The sequence below is a fragment of the Oryctolagus cuniculus genome, chromosome 12, assembly GCF_051225735.1.
Source record: "Oryctolagus cuniculus isolate XC-2025 breed Fujian yellow rabbit chromosome 12, ASM5122573v1, whole genome shotgun sequence".
Lineage (NCBI taxonomy): Eukaryota > Metazoa > Chordata > Mammalia > Lagomorpha > Leporidae > Oryctolagus > Oryctolagus cuniculus.
This window is the reverse complement of record NC_142878.1, coordinates 110,592,325-110,612,346: the sequence shown is the minus strand read 5'-3', so window position 1 is coordinate 110,612,346 and position 20,022 is coordinate 110,592,325. Positions and strand designations below refer to the sequence as shown.

General features: G+C 43.2%; 1 protein-coding gene across 2 annotated transcripts in view; it reads left to right on the top strand.

The window, feature by feature from the left end:
- The window catches only part of ARIH1 (ariadne RBR E3 ubiquitin protein ligase 1), a 112,456-nt gene that overhangs the window by 73,288 nt on the left and 19,146 nt on the right, over window positions 1-20,022 (top strand). For both annotated transcript variants that reach the window (XM_051822317.3, XM_089310924.1), the window contains 6 exons: window positions 4,669-4,761; window positions 5,255-5,310; window positions 13,903-13,969; window positions 15,133-15,239; window positions 18,817-18,859; window positions 19,242-19,313. In XM_051822317.3, the coding sequence (XP_051678277.1) occupies window positions 4,669-4,761; window positions 5,255-5,310; window positions 13,903-13,969; window positions 15,133-15,239; window positions 18,817-18,859; window positions 19,242-19,313 (438 nt within the window). The remainder of the gene's footprint in view (window positions 1-4,668; window positions 4,762-5,254; window positions 5,311-13,902; window positions 13,970-15,132; window positions 15,240-18,816; window positions 18,860-19,241; window positions 19,314-20,022) is intronic.

Below are 20,022 nucleotides of genomic sequence, written 5' to 3'. Positions count from 1 at the left end.
TGGAGAGTGAACCAGCAAATGTAAGCTGTGTCTGTCTCTCCCTGCCGCCCACCCCCCAGCTTTGGCCCTATCTCTGTCTCTTGCTCTGTAACTGCCATTACAATAAATAAATAACTTTGTTTTTATAAGGATGTCTGAAGGGAACTTGGGGCAAAGTAACATGATTCTTCTTCTTCTTTTTTTTTTTTTTTTTCCCTTAAAGCTTTATTTATTTATTTATTTGAAAGGCAGAGTGACAGATCTTCCATCTCCCCAGATAGCTGCAACAACCAGGGCTGGGCCAGGAGTTAATATCTGCTTGCAACACCAGCATCCCACATTAGAGTGCAGGTTCAAGTCCCGGCTGTTTTACTTTTGATAATACTCTCTGTTCATGCACCTGTAATAGCAGAGGAAGATGGCATGAATACTCGGACCCCTGCTGCCCATACAGGAGACCTGGATGGGGTTGTGAGTTCCTGGCTTCAGCCTTGACCCGGTCTAGGATGTTATGGCCTTTTGCGGAATGAACTAGTGGGTCGGTCTCTCTCCCACTACCCCCTGTCTAACCCTTTAAAATCTGATTTCAAATATTAAAACTTCAGTTATCATGAAAGAAATTAGAATCAAAATTAATGAAATTAGTTTAATTTTCCTACATTGACATGAGTGTGAATACCCATGTGCAGTAGTAATTGTTACAAGCTCTTTGGAGAGAAGCCATTCATATAAATGTTCACCTGTTACAATACACTTCTACAAGTTTGTCCTATAATACATTCATATGAGCACAAAGATGTGTACATAGTCAAGGTAGCAGTAGAGTAGTCAAATGCAGCAAGTGTCCATTACTAAGGGACTGTTTGAGGTAAACTCTGATCTCTTCAAGAGATAAACCCACATGTACCCTTGTGGAACCACATTAGAAATCTGTTAATTTGGCTGGCGCCGCAGCTCAATAGGCTAATCCTCCACCTGTGGCGCTGGATTCTGTCCCGGTTGCTCCTTTGCCTGTCCAGCTCTCTGCTGTGGCCCAGGAGTGCAGTGGAGGATGGCCCAAGACCTTGGGCCCTGCACCCACATGGGAGACCAGGAGAAGCACCTGGCTCCTGGCTTCCGATCAGCGCGGTGCACCGGCTGCAGTGGCCATTGGAGGGTGAACTAATGGAAAAGGAAGACCTTTCTCTCTGTCTCTCTCTCTCACTATCCACTCTGCTTGTCCAAAAAAAAAAAAGGAAGAAGAAAGAAATCAATCAATCTGTTAATTCAAAACAAACAACAAGAATGTGTGGTTGCTGTTCCTTGCATGAGTGCCTCTGGATGAGTGTGCAAGACTAGGAAGCAGCTACTGCTTCTTGGTTGATGAGACGGAGAACAGGGAGGAAGAAGAGGAGGGAGACTGATTTTTCAGCAGACTGTTAGATTATAGCCAGAGCCTGTATTACTTTGTCTTTCCTCTCTCCAAATAAATAAATCTTAAAAAAAAAAATTGTAAAATACTCTTAGACTAAACTAATTATTTTAGACCCTTTGAAAATATATCCTGTCGGGGCCAGCTCCCTAGTATAGTATATAAAGCTAACACCTGCAGTGCCAGCATCCCATATGGGCACCAGTTCGAGTCCTGGCTGCTCCACTTCGATCCAGCTTTCAGCTATGGCCTAGGAAAGCAGTGGAAGGCCCAAGTCCTTAGGCCCCTGCACTGGTGTGGGAGACTTGGAAGAAGCTCCTGGCTCCTGGCTTCGGATCAGTGCAGCTCCAGCTGGTGCGGCCAATTGGGGGGTGAACCGGCAGATGGAAGACCTCTCTATCTCTTCCTCTCCTCTCTGTGTAGCTCTGCCTTTCAAATACATAAATAAATTTTTAATATATATGTATATATCCTGTCAGCCTTCTAATGCTATTTAAAATAGTTAGCTAATACATCATTATAGAATACACTGTACTTAATTTAACTGTGCCTCACACATCATCATGTAAGTAATCTAAGATTAGAATAGAATGTTGTTGGGATGGGTGGTTAAGATACCGCTCGGGACACCAGTGTTCCCTACCAGAGTTCCTAGATTCTAGTCCTGTCTCTTTTGATTTTGGCTTTCTGCTAAGGCACACCCTGGGAAGTAGGTTCCTTCTACCCACCTAGGAGATCCAGGCTGAGTTCTAGTTTCCTGGCTGTGGCTCCTGCCTGACCTATCCAGGATGTTGTGGACATTTGGGACTGAAGCAGCAGATGGAAGATCTCTCTTTCTTGATATCTCTCTCTCTTTCTCACTGCCTTTCAAATAAGATTAAAATAAATAAATTTTAAAAATTTGCTTTCTAGGTTAACTGTATTTCACGTTGTCCTTTATTTATATTACATTTTGCAAACAGTAGATTTGAGATATAATTCACATGTTAGTAATACACCTATATATAGTAATTTTTAAATGAATTCAGAATTGTGTAATTATCACATTTTGTTCTAGATTATTCTTATAAACCCCCAAAGAAACCTCATAAATTTTTTTTTTTTTTTTTTTTTTTTTGACAGAGTGGACAGTGAGAGAGAGAGACAGAGAGAAAGGTCTTCCTTTGCCGTTGGTTCACCCTCCAATGGCCAATGCGGACGGCGCACCGCGCTGATCCGATGGCAGGAGCCAGGTGCTTCTCCTGGTCTCCCATGGGGTGCAGGGCCCAAGCACCTGGGCCATCCTCCACTGCCTTCCCGGGCCAGAGCAGAGAGCTGGCCTGGAAGAGGGGCAACCGGGACAGAATCCGGCGCCCCGACCGGGACTAGAACCCGGTGTGCCGGCGCCGCAAGGCGGAGGATTAGCCTAGTGAGCCGTGGCGCCGGCCTCATAATGTTTTTTATGCAAGTATTCATTTTAACTCAAGCCCCCCAGCTCTAGGCAGCCACTCATGCACATTCTTTTAGATTTTATTTATTTGTCAGGCAGAGTTACAGACAATGAGAGAGAGAGGGAGAGAAAGAGAGAGAGAGAAAGAGAGAGAGAGAGAGAGAGAGAGAGAAAGGTCTTCCTTCCACTGATTCACTTTCCCAGTGGCCGCAATGGCGGGGAGAGAGAGAGAGAGAGAGAGAGAGAGAGAGAGAGAGAGAGAGAGAAAGAAAGGTCTTCCTTCCACTGATTCACTTTCCCAGTGGCCGCAATGGCCAGAGCTGCGCCAACCCAAAACCAGGAGCCAGATGTTTTCTCCTGGTCTCCCATGCGGGTGCAGGGGCCCAAGCACTTGGGCCATCCTGCACTGCCTTCCCAGGCCACAGCTGGACTAGAAGAGGAGCAACCGGGACTAGAACAGGCACCCATATGGGATGCCGGCGCTGCAGGCAGAGGATTAACCTAGTGTGCCACGGTGCTGGCCCTCCATGCACATTCTTTAACTGTGAATTTGTTTTTTCCAGCCTGTATGGAGGAATGAATAATTGTGTGACTGGGTTCTTCAGCCTAGTGTTTGTAAGGTCCCCTCCTGTTGCTGCCTGTGTCAGTCTTCATTCCTTTTCTATTCTGGGAAGTATTCCTTTCCATGGAGAGCACAGGTTTTGTGTATCCATCAGTTCATAGACGTCTGGGTTGTTCCTACTGTTTGACTATGATGAATAATGCAACTATGAACAATTTTTTTTTTTAAAGATTTGCTTATTTGAAAGGCAGAGTTAGGGATTTTTGATCTCCTCATTCACTCCCCATATGGCCACCATGGCCAGGGCTGTGCCAGAAACTTCATTTGGATCTTCCACATGAGTGCAGGGGCTCAAGCACTTGGGGCCATCTTCTCCTTCCCCAGGCTCGTTAACAGGGAGCTGGATAAGAAGTGGAGCTGGGACTCGAATGACACCCATTTGGATGTGGTGCTAGCATTGCAGGTGGTGACTTAACCCATTCTGCCACACACCAGCCCCTGTGAACACTTCGGTGCAAGTTTTAATCTGGGTGCATGATTTTGTTTCTTTTGAGTTTTTTTTTTTTTTTTTTTTTGGGGACAGGCTGAGGTAGACCATGAAAGAGAGAGAGAGAAAGGTCTTTCTTCCATTGGTTTACCCCTCAAATGGCTGCTACGGCCGGTGCGCTGTGTCAATCTGAAGCCAGGAGCCAGGTGCTTCCTCCTGGTCTCCCATACAGGTGCAGGGCCCAAGTATCTGGGCTATTCCCGGGCCACAGCAGAGAGCTGGACTGGAAGAGGGGCAACCAGGACTAGAACCCGGAGTGCTGGCGCCACAGGCGGAGGATTAGCCTAGTGAGCCGTGGTGCTGGCCTATTTCCATCAGTTTTATGGGGATTCCGATTTTCCCAGATCCTGACCAATATCTGTTATTTTTTATTTTAGTTCTCCACTGAGTTTGAAGTACATTTCTGTAATAGGTAATGACATTGAACACCTTTTCATATCCTTATTAGTATATGGTATAGTTCTCTATTTAATACAAAGATGTTTTCTGCCTTTCCTAAAATTTGTAAATATTTGCCATAGATAATGTTTCTTCTTAATCAGGTGTTTTGTGTTCATGTCTAGATTTTACCATCTGAAAGGTCATTTTACTAGCCCATATGTTTTTGGCATGTTGGGCATTTTGGCCACTAGGGGAAATGTGACCTAACAGAGCCTTGAGTCACTCACTGTGTATAGTGATTTCTCTGATGTTTTCGTTAAAGTTCATGTTTGTTTGTTTGTTTTCCATTGTTGTTGCAGTATTTCACTGGCCTTGAATGTGGACATAAGTTTTGTATGCAGTGCTGGAGTGAATATTTAACTACCAAAATAATGGAGGAAGGCATGGGACAGGTAAATATGCCAATTTTTTTGTTTTTCAGGTTTTTCTGAATTTCCTATAGTATTTAGACCCTTGCACAAATTTAACAGATGCAATTTTCTGTATTATAAATCTCTTTGGGAATGTTCTTCTAGATCAAAATTCTAAAATATAATGGGTTATTTTTGTGTTTACAATGTGGCATTCCAGATTTAATGGGGTAAAGTTTTTTCTCTCTGAGCATCAGTATTGATATGTATCAGGCTGTACTAGTTGGGTAGTTTTGTCAAATAACTTGGTTTTATCTTTCAAAGCTATGTGTTGAAATACTAGTTACTTAGCATTTTTAGTTACTTTATGGTAATAAAAACACACAACACACATACTGGCTTTAAATAGGAAGGGAGGGATTGAAATCCCATAAATATTAAAATATCCCAGAACCTAGCAAAGTGCCTGGCCATGGTAAGCATTCAGTAAATGCCTGCTGAATGAAGACATAGTTTAAATTTCAATCTTTTTCAGACTATTTCGTGTCCTGCTCATGGTTGTGATATCTTAGTGGATGACAACACAGTTATGTAAGTATTTTTGATAGATTCTGCATGTTAAATATCGGTTAATTGGCTAAACCAAAATAACTTTCATTCAGCTCCCCAGAGGAGGTGAACGTTTTAGAAGTCTGAAGAGGCTTTCTACATTCCTTTGTGGTAAAAAAGTGCATGTTACTTGATTAAATGCCCAGTCACTTGATAGGATTTCGGAAAACCTTGGAACTAGACAGGAGAAAACGTCGACGTGTTGGTATAGGTCCTCTGGAAAGTAGATATCTGTTCAGGAAGAGTTAAACAGGAGAGAGATGGACTGTGAGGCAGCATCATACAGGCTGCAGGGGAGGCGAGGGACGAGGAGGAGCAGGGAGGCTGTGACACCTGTTAAAGGAGAGAGCGCAGGATTCAGGAGGAGGAGCCTCACTGCGATGCAGCTGTGAGGGTTTCTGGCAGCCCTGTGGGAACTCCAGTGCAGACTCCCTGGTAGGCAGAAGTGAGGGCCTCCAAGTATTGCTGCCATGTCCTGCCCTTGATTGGTATCATTCAGGGAGGGTGCCTGTGATCCCAAAGATCCTGCCATTATGAAAAGTTCTCTGTGGAAGGGAGGAAGAAACATTGTTTCCGAGCCTGGAGAAATCTCCCAGCTTGCTTCCTTTTGAATCAGTGCTTCTCAGTGCTGTGGGATTTCATACCAGGATGGTGGTTTGTGGCCTTGAATGATCCCTTAGAGTGTTAAATTAGTCCTCAGTAATCAGCCATGTGTCTGTGTTTAAGCACTGTGGTTTGAACATAACATAAGCAAGAGCAGCCAGGTGCTGGGGTGACTGAATTTCTTAACCGCATAAAGTCTTAGAAGTTGACCTGAGCACCACAATTTTTGAAGCTCATTGGTTCCAGCTTCTTACCTTTAGTCCACCGCTGATTAATTTGGAGTGTATTTACTGTTGCTACTAGCTTGATGGTAATCCTGGTTCTATCTTTCAGTAAATCTTGTTTATTACCATTTTAAGCTAGTGAAAATAAGCCATGTGTCATCTCTCAGTTGTGCTAGTCGTGTTTCCTGATGCGTTCTAGTTCTTTTCATCAGCCTGTAGTTTCATGAACATGTTACATCAGCCTACATTACTGTATCCTCTCATCCTTTCCACAAACCTTTCTGCGAATCTACCTATTCAGCACACACGCACAGGGCAGCAAGAAAATAAAATACTTCAGCTTAACAACCATAAATATAAGAGTTAAGTTTTCTATGTTATGCTATGTATAAAGTTTTATTAGGAAGGAGCAAATTATTCCACCTGAAGAATTCAGAGATTCTTAATGAATAACGTATATGGAGTAACAGTGGGAGTTGTGGGAGTAGAGGGTAACATTTGTTAAAGAAAAGATTCAGTACTTAAAGGTTTCTTTATTTGAAGAGTTACAGAGAAAAGGGAGAGACAGAAGAGGGTGAGAGATATCATCCATGTGCTGGTTCACTCCCCAGATGGCTGCAACGGCCAGGGCTGGGCCAGGCCAAAGCCAGGAGCCTGGAGCTCCACCTGCATCATCCCCGTGGGTGGCAGACCTCTCCTTCTCCCTCTCCCTCTCTGTGTGACTCTTACTTTCAAATAAATAAATAAATCTTAAAAAAAAATCTTCTACAAAGAAAGAGTTGTCAGAATGTGCTGGTATCTTGACGAAGTATATTACATGAGAGTGCTGTGTAGAGGAGTCCCATCTGGCCTATGTTCCTTGATAATAAGGTAGCACAGATCACTAAAATTTGCAGTGTTAGCCAATGAAGACATTTCACAAAGTTTGTGAAGGGAGCTGGTGTTGTGACATAGCCGATTAAGCTGCTACCTACAGTGCCAGCATCCCATATGGGCATGGGTGCTGGTTTGAGTCCCTGCTGGTACACTTCGAATCCTACTCCCTGCTGTTGTTCCTAAGAAGATAGAGGAAAATGGTCCCTGCACACACATGGGAGATTAGGATGCAGTTCCAGGCTCCTGGCTTTTGCATGGCCTAGCCCTGGCCATTGCAGCCATTCGGCGATTGGACCAGTGAGTGGATGATTGATTCATATTCTCTCTGTCTCTTCCCCACCCTTCTCTCCCCTAATCTGCCCCCCCCATAACTTCACCTTTTAAATAAAGAACTAAAAGATATTTATTTTTGTGGGAAGTAGCCCTGAAATCCATGCGTAGTTTTTCATACCGCATTTCTCATGACCTTCATGAAGACCTTCATGTTTATGAGAGTAAAATGAAGTGTTTCCATTTCTCCAGAGTGCCAGTTTGCGTCCTGGCTAATCTGCTTCCCATCCAGGTTCTGTGATTGCATCTTGGGAGGCAGCAGATTATGGCTCAGGTTCTCGGGCCCCTACCATCCATGTGAGAGACCCAGTGGAATACCTGTCTCGCCCCCAGCAATTGTTGGCATTTGGAGAATGAACCAGTGGGATGGACATTGTGACTGTCTCACTGCCCCTCAAATTAAAAAATTTAAAATATATATTTGGTCTCCTTTTGATTAATTAGAGATAAGATTAATGTGCATCTGGAATTGTGATGTTCTGAGTCAGCATCAAATGAAGTATTGCCTAAAAAGTAGCAGTATTTCCATTTCCATAAGATCTATTTATTTGAAAGGCAGGGTCACAGAGCGAGGGAGAGACAAAGGTCTTCCACCTGCTGATTCATTTCCCAAATGGCTGCAATAACTAGAGCTTGGCCAGCTGAAGCCAGGAGCCTGGAATTCCATCCAGGTCTCCATGTGGGTACCAAGGGCCCAAGTACTTGGGCCATCCTCCACTGCTTTCCCACGTGCATTAGCAAGGAGCTGGGTGGGAAGTGGAGCAGCCAGGAATCAAACTGGCTGCAGAATGGTTCCTTTTGAAAGTGGCGTATTTTGGGGCTGATGTTGTGGCATAGTGGATGAAATTGCTGCCTATAATGCCAGCATCCCATCTGGGCACCATTTCAGGTCTTGACAGCTCCACTTGCAATCCAGCTTCCCGCTAATGGCCTGGCAAAACAGTGGAAGACGGCCCAACTATCTGGGCCTCTGCACCCGCATAGGAAACCCTGAGGAAGTTGCTATATCCTGGTTGTGGCTTAGTCTAGTGCTGGCCATTGTGGCCTTTTTGGGGAGTGAACTAGAGAATGAAAGATCAATCTCTCCTGCCCTCCCCCCACCTCGTTACTGTGGCTTTCAAAATAAATTCTCTTCTTTCAGTTTTTAGCTGTTTAAGATGACTTCAAAAAGCACATAGAAAATGGAACTCAAAGGTTTGGTTTTTAAAATTTTGAGAGGCAGAGAGAGATGCCATTTATTGATTCATTCCCCAAATGACCCTTGGGTCTGAAGCTGGGCCTGTTTAAAGCCAGGAGCCAGGAATTCAACCCAAGTCTCCCGCGTGGATGGTAGTGGTACAGTTCCTTGAGCTGTCACTGCTGTCACCAGCAGGAAGCCAGTCCAAAGCTGGAGGTGGACATCACACCCAGACACTCTAACGTAGGACACAAGCATCCCATCTATGTCTTAATCTCCAGGCTAAACATTTACCACCAAGATGTTTATTTAGATGCAGATATTTAAGTCTGTGTGTAGTTTTTAATAATATTCATTTCATATAAATTTTCTGAAGACCCCTCCTCCGTGTCTTTACCTCTTACTGTGAAAGTACGGAAATCGGTGCTTCAGTGCCAACTTTTACCTTCCCCTCTTCACCTGGTGATTTCTAGTAGCTGTATAATTAGTTCATATGATCAGAGTTACCGTTACAGAGTAGTTGTAGAACCAATTAGTTGTCCATTTCAGACTGTGCTATTAGAAGAATGAATCACGCATCCAAGTCAGATGATTGCTGTTTTACATACTGTCAGGTTCTTTAAGTCTCAGGCAGGGCTGTGAAGCCATGTGGACTCTTAGTAATCACCTCGTACCATTTCTACCATGTGAGACCAAAGATGAGCTAAACTCTGATTCATGCATTAATTGCATTATAATGACACATCTCATTTCATGGTTGTAAAATGTTGTTCTTATTATAATATGCTCATTTTAGTATGCATTAATTTTTATTTTACTTCATTTACTAAGTCCTAACATACATTCATTTAAGTGTGTAAAGTACATTAACTTTTAAGCAGGGGTGGCGCTATTTGGATTTTATAACATTTCACAGGCTGTACATAGTTATCAACTTAAAAATTATCCTGCTGTGGATTTACTGAATTTTGAGTTCCACCTGCCATTGCCTTGACAGGGCCAGACAATTGATTTCATGGACCTTATATAGCCCACAGGCCAGATATTTCCCACCTCTGCTTTCAGGCTCCTTGCTTTGCTGCTGCTGCCCTGTTCAAGGGACAGGACTTGCCAGTATGCAGAGTGCTCCTCTGCTTGCCTGTCCTGATCCTTTCTGCCTGACTCTGCTGCTCACCCTCACTTACCTGTTCTTGGGATTTACTTGTGTTAATTGCTTTGTAAGAATGCTTCCAATGTTCTGCTGCTAGAGTTTGGGGTGTGTGTGTATGTGTGTATAATTTTTCCCAGTGTGACTTGCCTTTTCTGAAAAAGTGAGGCTTTTTTTTTTTTTTTAATCGTTTTTTGGATTGATTTGAAAGATACATAGAGTGAAGGAGAGAGTCTTCCACCTGTTGGTGCATTTCCCAATTGCAATGCCAGAGCCTGGTCAGGCTGAAGCCAGGAGCCAGAAGCTTCTTCTGGGCCTCCCACGTGGGTGCAGGAACCCAAGTACTTGGGCCATCTGCTGCTTTCCCAGGCATATTAGCAGGGAGCCAGATTGGAAGTGGAGCGGCTGGGACTCAAACTCAAACCAGCGCCCATATAGGATGCCAGCACTGCCAGCTTGACCTTCTGTGTCTTCATTCTCCCCCTCTTTGATCAAAACTTCATTTAATGGTATCTAATTGATCATTTTTTCCCAGTTTATGATTATTGCCATTCTTGAAATCTTTGCTTACACTAAGTTGAATTTATTCATAGGGCACAGAATTTATGGGAAATATTTTGGTAGTACGTGGCTTTCAAGTTGAATGTCACTGTCAGCACTGTTTTAAGTAGAACACACACAGCACAGAAGCTGTGCTAAGTCAGGGCTCAGAGCTAATACTCACACTGAAACTATTTCCTAGTCTCATTTACATGTAAAATGACCAATCTGCCAAGTTTTAGTAGTTAATAAAGTTATTTGTATAGATAAGGAATAACTTACTGAGAAGTGTTGCTAATTTAAATTTCATAAATGTTACTGACTTGTGACTGTGAACTTGGAAGGGAGGGGTACATGAAGCAGTCTTAGCAGACCAGATAAACTGTTACCCTGTCCTTGGCTTACAAGGCAGAGCTGTGAGGCTTTGAGTAGAGGACTGACATGGCCAGAGACTGTTGCCTGTAGTGTTGCTGCTTAAAACAAGACAGTGAGTGCCTGGGACACGACCACAGCACCAGGGAAGAGGTGGCAGAAGTTTGGGTCAGGATGGCAGCAGGGGACAGGATGATAAGTAGTGGGTTTTAGAGATTACTTTCTGGAAATAATCAGAACTAGATATGGTGATTGAGAGAAAGCAGTGAGTCAGATGACTGCAGGGCCATTTTGCATTTTTATTTTGATTAAATAAATTCAGTGACAGTAAATGTTTTTATAAAGATGTTAAATAAGTATCATGACTTGTGTGCTTCAGATGCCCAACAGTGGGAGGTGGAGTGACACAGTTTCTAGGTGGTTTGTGAGTTAACGGATGACTCCAATAAATGCTGGTAATGTTAGTGGAAACAAAAATGAGGCACAAAAGTATGTGTAGTACGTTCCCTATTAAAATTGTCATACATTTACCCATAAATGTCCAGATTCATAAAACTCTTGGGTCATTACCCTTCTTTCTAGAGTGACAGTCACAGGTGATTTTTTATTTCTTTTTTTAAATGCTTGACTATAATTTGTATGTCAAGGGGAAAAACTTTTTAAGAGATAATATTTTTTATAATTAGCTCTAAATTTAAGTATAACTTCATTTATTCAAGGTGCTGTCCAAGCATAAAGCGTGGTCTAACAATTAGAATTAAATAAAGCAATCATTGTGTTGACTGTCGTCTAGCTTTACATCATATTTCTCGAGTTACTTTGAAGTGAAAGCCAGGTATTATCCCAAACTCATGGGTGGTTAAATGCCATTGACCCTGTGCTTACCATGTATATAGTAGATGCTAACGAGGTTATTTTTGTTTACCTAGAGAGCTAACTTCTGCTAGTTGAGTTGACATCATAACCATTTTTTATTTATTTGTTTGAAAGGCAGAGCTACAGAGGGGGCGGGAGGGAGAGGGAGAGGGGGCCTTCCATTTGCTGGTTCACTCCCCAAATGAGCACAGCAGCTGGAGCTGGGCTGATCCAAAGCCAGGAGCTTCCGCTGGGTCTCCCATGCAGGCACAGGGTCCTCCGTTGCTTTCCAAGGCACACCAGCAGGGAGCCGGATTGGAAGTGGAGCAGCCAGGACTCAAACCATGCCATATGGGATGCCAGCACTGCAGGCTGAGGATTAACCAAGTGAGCCACAGCGCTGGCCCCACAAAACACTTTTGCTTTCACTTTTGTTGGAAACTTACAATGAGGGTGCCTGCTGTCTCTGTGTTTCTACCTCTCTCTCTAACTCTTCCAAATGTATAAAATAAATGTTTTAAAATCAAAGAATTAGCTCATGAATGACCAGAGTGTCTCTAATTTCCCTATCATCATTTGAACAGACATCTTTTTTTTTATTAAAGATATTTATTTATTTATTTGAGAGGGAGAGTTACAGGCAGTGAGAGAAGGAAACAGAGAAAAAGGTCTTCCTTCCATTGGTTCACTCCCCAGATGGCCACAATGGCTGGAGCCGTGCCTAACTGAAGCCAGGAGCCTCTTTATTATTGTTATTTAATTGATGCAAAGTCCACAGTCTTTTAGTACATTCACAATGTTGTGTAACCATAACCTAATTCCAGAATATTTTCATCATGTACATTAAGCTGTCACTCTGCATCCCCTTCCTCCTTCGTGCTAGCAACAGCATTCAGCTGTTGGCTGTCTCTAGGGATGTGCCTGTTCTGGACATTTCAAATTAGTGGCATCATCAATGTGGTCTTTTGTGACAGGCTTCTTCACCCATGTTGTAGCATGAATCAGCACTTACCTCCTTTTTATCGCTGAGCAGTATTCTGCTATGTGGATGTTCCAGTTTTTGTGAGAGCTGGAGAAATGGTAGCGCTAACTTTCTGAGGAACTACAAGTATGCTGATTGTTTTCAGGCCCTAGTTTGAACACCTCTGATGTAGGAAGGGAATATTTATTGAACACTTTCTACAGGCCAGACACTGTGCTGGATACAGGACATCCTCTTTGGATTTTACAGCATCAAAAAATGGGAGCAGGAAGACAGATGGGAAAAGATGACTACATAGACACCTGTCTGATTAGAATTATGGCAAAGTCTATAAAGGGAGTGTTTCGGGTGCCATAGGAACTTAGAGGGCCTCTACACCTAGACTGGTACAGTCTAGAGTCGGGAGAGGCATCCTGAAGTTGTACCATGGCAGTACATCTCATAGTTATTGAGTGCTTACTGTTTGCCAGGCACTTTTCTAGTCTCGAATCTTTTATTTCTGCTGTGTATTTACGGATTTGTTGTCTGAGGTATGGAGAGATCAGAGAACCTACCTCAGTTCATAGCTAGGGAACTGGGAGGCCGCCCTGACACTTCTGTGCAGGGAGTGTCTCCTGCAGACACTGTGGGGGAGGGTGTTAATGAGAAATGCAGAGGCTGTGGATGGGTCAGGTGTGCACTGAACAAGATGGAGTGGTGTCTTGTGGGAAGAAGATGGTAGGCAGGCTGTGAAGCCTGAGTTCAGCGAGGCCAAGGACAGAAACTTTTTAAGTGCCAACAATTTTCAGAAGAGGCCCTTAAAATTATATAAGCTATAGGTATCGCAAAACATAGATCCATTCCTGAATATGACTGCCAGCAGCATCTCTCATTTCATGCGCTGATTTGGTGGAGTCTATGGGAAGGGGCCAAGAATTGCTGTGTGGTGGTGGTGGTGGTGGTGGTGTTTTTTCTGAAAGGCGGAATTAGAGAGAGAGAGCTTCCATCCTCTGGTTTGCTCCCCAAATGGCTGCAAAAGCTGGAGCCAGGATTTTCTTTCGTGTCTCCCATGTGGATACAGGGGCCCAAGGACTTGGGCCATCTTCCACTGCTTTCCCAGACCATAACAGAGAGCTGGATTAGAAGTGGAGCAGCCAGGACTTGCACCTATATGGGATGCTGGCACTATAGGAGGAGGCTTTACCTGCTATGCCACAGTCCCAGCCCCAAGAATTGTTGTCTTAAAGATACAATCTCAAAGTTTTTGAACACTCTGAAAGGGGCCTCAAGTTGGCAATGCTTGGTAAGTTATTAGGGTATAATATGAACTGCATGAAAATAGGACATTTAGAATGTAAGAATCATGGGGGAAAGTCTACCAAAATAGAACTATAGAAACTTTGAAGCAGTTTATAAAGTTGTATTTCAAAATGTGGAGATAATCGCAGGTGAAAATTTTCTGATAAACTATTATTGTTCTTGGTTTCAGGCGCCTGATCACAGATTCAAAAGTTAAATTAAAGTATCAGCATTTAATAACAAATAGCTTTGTAGAGGTAAGTGATTTACAACTTTATTCTTTTAATGGGGAATTTGGCTTATTAATAGAAATACTACTGTTGACAGTAAGAAATACTTTTACCATATTTATGAAACCTACCAAAATCCTTTATTTCAAGTGAATATGACAAACTAATATAATAAATCTCTTCATATATCTGAGCTTTAGTAACAAAATTTTTGTAAGTTTTTCATTTGGATGATGGGTCTTTTTTTATTGTTGTTGTTTTTTAAAGATTTATTTATTTGGAATGTAGAGCTGCAGAGAGGCAGAGAGAGAGAAATCTTCCATCCACTGGTTCACTGCCCAGATGCTAGAGCTGGTCCAGTAAGGAGCCAGGAGCTTCTTCTGGGTCTCCCACACAGTTGCGGGGACCAAGGACCCAGGACTTGGGCCATCTTCTGCTTTCCCAGGCCATAGCTGAGAGCTGGATCAGAAGTGGAAGCAGCCAGAACTTGGATGCCAGCACTGCAGGTGGTGGCTTCACCTGCTACGCCACAGTGCCGGCCCTGCTGAGTCTTGTTTGATCACATTTGGGATTCTAACCTTGCTCTTTATCTGTTTCTTTTACATTCTGTTACCAGTAAATCTTCCATCTGCTGGTTCACTCCTCAAATGGCCACAATGGCTGGGCCTGGGGAAGGCCAAAGCCTGGAGCCTGGAGTCTGTTCTGGACTGCCACATGTGTCGCAGGGTTCCATGCACATAGGACATCTTCTGTTGCTTTCCCAAAGACATGAGTAGGGAGCTGGACCAGCAGTGGAGCACAGGGACTGAGGCCGTCACTCAGACGGGACGCCAGCATTGCAGGCAGCAGCAGCTTTACCCACTGCACCACAGTGCTGGCTCCAGCCGTGAACAAACTGAGGGTTCTTAATGATTATTTAATGGATAAAGTTTCTCAGTGGGATTTTGAAAACAGAGCAGAAGACACTTCATATATTTTATAAAAACTGTCTTCTAGGAGTAAAGACTCTTGGAGAAACAGGTTCCAGTAGCATTCTGTGGAAGGCAATGCTGGTTTTTGGGTGCTGGTGTCACTGGCCTCCTTTGCCCTTGCACTAGGGTAGCAATATAGATGATTGCTTTGTGTGCTGGGATATTTTTGCATCATGGTTTAATTTGCTTTCATTTTTAATTTTCTGACTTGTGTTTCAGTGCAATCGACTGTTAAAGTGGTGTCCTGCCCCGGATTGCCACCATGTTGTTAAAGTCCAATATCCTGATGCTAAACCTGTTCGCTGCAAATGTGGGCGCCAGTTTTGGTAAGCAAGTAATTTCCTAAATCGGAGAACTAAGTACAACTTTTTTGTTTTTTCTTGGCAGTGAGATGGTAAGAGAAACTTCTTCCCAAAGCAGAGAGATGAGTGATGCTGATTTAAAATATTGTATGGGGCAGGTGTTATGGTGCAGCTGATTAAGCACAGCCTACATTGGTAGCATCCCATGTAAGTACTAGTTCAAGTCCTGGCTGCTCTGATTCCAATCCAGTTCCCTGCTAATGTACCTGGAAAAGTAGTAGAAGATGGCCCAAGTACTTTGGCCCCTGCCACCCACATGGGAGTCCCCAAGTGGAACTTGTGGCTCCTCGCTTCTGCTTGGCCCAGCCTCAACCATTATGGACATTTGGGGAATCAACCTACAAGATGGAAGAAACACTCTTTCTCTCTCTCTCTTCCCCTCTCCCTCTCTCTGTAGCTCTGCTTTTCAAATAAATCTTTTAAAAATTAATAAAAACTGTATGTTTTAAGAAATGGGTAGAAAAGTCACAGATTATAATCTATTTCCTTAATGCTCTAGTTTTTTGTTTTAAGATTTATTTATTTGAAAGGCAGAATTAGAGAGAGACAGAAATCTTCTGTCTGCTGGTTCACTCCCCAAATGGCTGCAATGGCTTGTGGCTGTGTCACACTGAAGCTAGGAGCCAGGAGCTTCTGTCAGGTCTCCCACATGAGTGCAGGGGTCCAAGTACTGCAGTCATCTTCCACTGCTTTCCTAGGTGCATTAGCAGGGAACTGGATCAAAAATGGAGTGGCCAGGACTAGAACCGTTGCTCATGTTGGATGCCAGCACTGCAGATAGCATCTTAACCTGCTGCTTTGCAGTGCCAACCAGTACTCTGATTTTTTGAATGTGTGTTTCAAGAGGAAAAGAAACGTATTTATGTGATCACATTTTCCTGTGTACTCTACTGGGACTTACATGAGCAGACTTCAAAAAGTTTTTGGAAAATAGAAATAAAAGTATGAGTTTAGTTTAAATCTATGCATGGTTTTTCATAATACATTTTCCATGTATTAGGAATTTTTGTTTTTTAATTTGAAAAAAAGAGAGAGAGTGAGATCTTCAGTCTGCTGGTTACTCCACGAATGTCCACAATGCCTGGTGCTAGGCCTGTCTGAAGCCAGGAACTTTTTCCAGGTCTCCCATGTAGGTGATAGGCACAGGATTTGGGCTATCTTCTGCTGCTTTCTCAGACACATTAGCATGGGATCTGAGGTAGAGCAGCTGGAACTCAAACTGGTCCCCAAGTGGGATGCTGTCTTCGCAGGCAGTGGCTTCACCTGCTGTGCCCCAATGCTAACCTTCCAGTCTCCCCATAAAAGAATTTAAGAAACAATTTTTTTTTTAGTTATTTATTTGAGAGGTAGGGTTACAGGGAGAGGGAGAGACAGAGAAGAAGGTTGGTTCACTCCCCAAGTGGCAGCAACGGCTAGAACTGAAACCAGGAGCCAGGAACTTCTATGTCTCCTACATGATTGCTGGGGCCCATCTTCCACTGCTTTCTCAGGTTAAAGCAAAGAGCTGGATCAGAAGTGGAGCAGCCAGGACTCAAACTGGCGTCCAGGTGGGATGTTGGCACGATAGGCAGAGGCCTAGTCTAGTATGCCACAGCACTGGCCCCAGAAAAATGTTTTGTACCGAAAGTAACTCACAGATGTATATAGATATAGATACAGATGGATGGAAGGAAGATTTCTGGTTGTCTTGCAGTCTTTGTGGTGCAGCAGGTTAAGATGCCTCCTGTGACAGCAACATCTCACATCAGAGTGCCAGTTCAAGCACACACACACACACACACACACACACACATGATTTATTCACCTCAAAGGCAGTTAAAAACTCAGAGGGCGAGACAAGAGAAAAAGCTTCCATCTAGCTGCTGGCCCACTCCCCAGATGGTTGCAACAACCAGGAGTGGGCCAGGCTGAAGACAAGGTCAGGCGCTTCGTCTGGGTCTCCATGTGGGTGGTAGTGGCCCAAGCACCAGGGCCATTCTCTGCTGACCTTCCAGTGCCATTAGGAGGGAGCTGAATCAGGAGTAGAATAGCCAAAGCTGGGACTGGCTGGCACCATTTGGAATGCTGGCGTCTCGGGTGGCAGCCTCACCTGCCGCGCCACCACACCAGCTCCAAACTAACACATTTGTTCCATTTTCACTCCTTTGACAAATTTCAGTCTTTCTTCTAGAAAGAAGTTGTGCGAGAACTCCAGCCCTTGGAATTCTATATTTAGCTTCTGAATTCTGAATCTGCAGGGTTTTGTTTTGTTTTTGTATTTATTTACTTGAAAGGCAGAGTGAGAGGATTTCATCAGCCTTGTGGGTGGTTGGGTATCCAGATACTTAGATCATCTTCTTTTATGCTGTGTTAGCAGGGAGCTTGAACTGGTACTCTGATGTGAGATGCTGCTGTCACAGGAGGCATCTTAACCTGCTGCACCACAAGGACTGCAAGACAACCAGAAATCTAACATCCCCTGGTTCACTCATCAAGTACCCACAACAGTAGGGCTGTCCAGGATGAACCCTGGTGCCAGTAAATTCCATCCAGGTCTCTTGTGTGGTGTCAGGGATCCAGCTACTTGAGGTATCACCTGCTTTGTCCCAGAGTGCCCATTAGCAGGCAGTGGGATAAGGAAGCAGAGCAGCCAAGTCTTGAAGCAGGCACTCCAGTGTAGAATACAGGTGACCCAAGTGGTGACTTAACCACATGGCCACCCCAGCTTCTGGATTCTAAAATCTACTTACCAATGAATTCCAATGACATATGGTAGCGAGTTTCTTATCTGTTTAGGTGTGTAGTAGGCTTTCTCATTTTTCTGTTTTTAAGTTCTGGTTGCCTTTCTCTCTCTGTCTCTACCTCTCTGTCCATAGCTCTACCTCTCAAATAAATAAATAAAATCTTAAAAAAAAAAAAAAGAATCATATGTGTATACCATGAATCTAAAAGATTAATTATATTGTTGCCTATGCATTAGTAGTAAAATATAATTAACCTACAAAGTCAAACTTCAATTCTTCCTTTGGTTAACATAAAAGATTGAGTTTGCACCAATGAAGAATTCTTTGAACTACTTCTCAGTACAGTCCAGGATACTGTATTAACAATTTCATCAAGCCATTTCTACATATAATCATTCTTTTCATTGTAATTTATTTTTTACTTATTAAAGAGGCAGAGACAGATACCACTCCGCTCTGCTGATTTACTTCCCAAGTTTCTACAATGGCCAGTACTGGGCCTGGCTGAAGCTGAGAGCAGGAAACTGAATCCAGGTCTCCTCTATGGGTGACGAGAGCCCAGCCACTTTACTGCCTCCCAGGATCTACTCATTCTTCATTTCACATGTACTAAGTACATACTGCATGCTAGTCCTAACATGTACTGGATTCTAGGTAATTTACCATGAAATAAAGCAGACTTGTTTCCTGCCCTTGGATTTCTGGCCACTGGAACCTGAGTGTAGTACTGTGGAACTGTAAAGCATGAAATGTGTGTTTGGTTCACTTATTTAAGCAGGGAGGACGTAATTCTTTTCATTCTTTTTGTCCCTTAACAGTTTTAACTGTGGAGAAAACTGGCATGATCCTGTTAAGTGCAAGGTGAGTCTGTCTGGCTTTTACACTTTAAGTAATACAGTTGAATACTGAAAATAATAGCTGGTGGTTTATCCATGAGCACATGAAGAATTTATTTTGCTGTTTGTGTTTCAGAGAGATTAACTTAGTCATTCCGGATTAGTTTAGCATACCCTGGGTAGGGCACCTCTTTAGGTTGGCTAACTATGGAAATGCAGTGTCTTGTAGGTGGGCTTCTCATCACTCAGCTTCAGCAAGAGAAATTCCTCCTTTGGTTGATTTCGCAGAAACTGGATATCTTGCTCATTGACTTTTATATTTAAGCTGACTATAATTATGTACTGATGCAAGTTGTTACCCTTTTTCAGTTTTTTGTTAAACTCTGACAGTTGTTGTTTTTGAACAGTGGTTAAAGAAGTGGATTAAAAAATGCGATGATGACAGTGAAACTTCAAATTGGATTGCAGCCAACACAAAGGTTGGTGTTTTCCTGGTTAACTGTTGGCAGCAGCACTGATGAGGGTGAGGGTGAGGGTGGTGTGCCAGCAGTAGCGCCAGCAACAAGCCTGTCCCCGGTGGGCCTGTTCCATCGTTTTCTCCATTTCCCCCCGAGAATGGTTGGCTACTGAGAAGCTTACCTCTTGTGGTAGTGTCTGGGTTGATTTCAGTGTCAGGTAGAGTACTGCGGAATGCACGGTGCTCTGCTCTGGTTTTCATGTGTTAGAAAACTTTAGTTTCCTGGGATTTGGTTTTGGCTGCCTTTTAGAATACATAAATGTATTGTAACGTTTATTCCATGTTAGGCTAATTTACATTTCTGCACTTAAACCCCAGAATTTTCCTTTTTAGGAATCACTCTTCAAGGCATGATTGGAGCAGAGTAACTGAACAGCTATTTTCATTATGTAACTGATCTGGGCCCGACAAAACAGTGTGTTTGTGTGTTTGTTTGTTTTTTTTTTTTTTTTTTTTTTTGACAGGCAGAGTGAGAGACAGAGACAGACAGAAAGGTCCTTATCTCTCTAGTTTTTATTTTTTCTTTTCTTTTCTTTTTTTTTCTTTTTTTTTTTTTTTTTTTTTTTTGGACAGGCAGAGTTAGAGTGAGAGAGAGAGAGAGAGAAAGGTCTTCCTTCTGTTGGTTCACCCCCCAAATGGCTGCTATGGCCGGCGTGCTGCACCGAACTGAA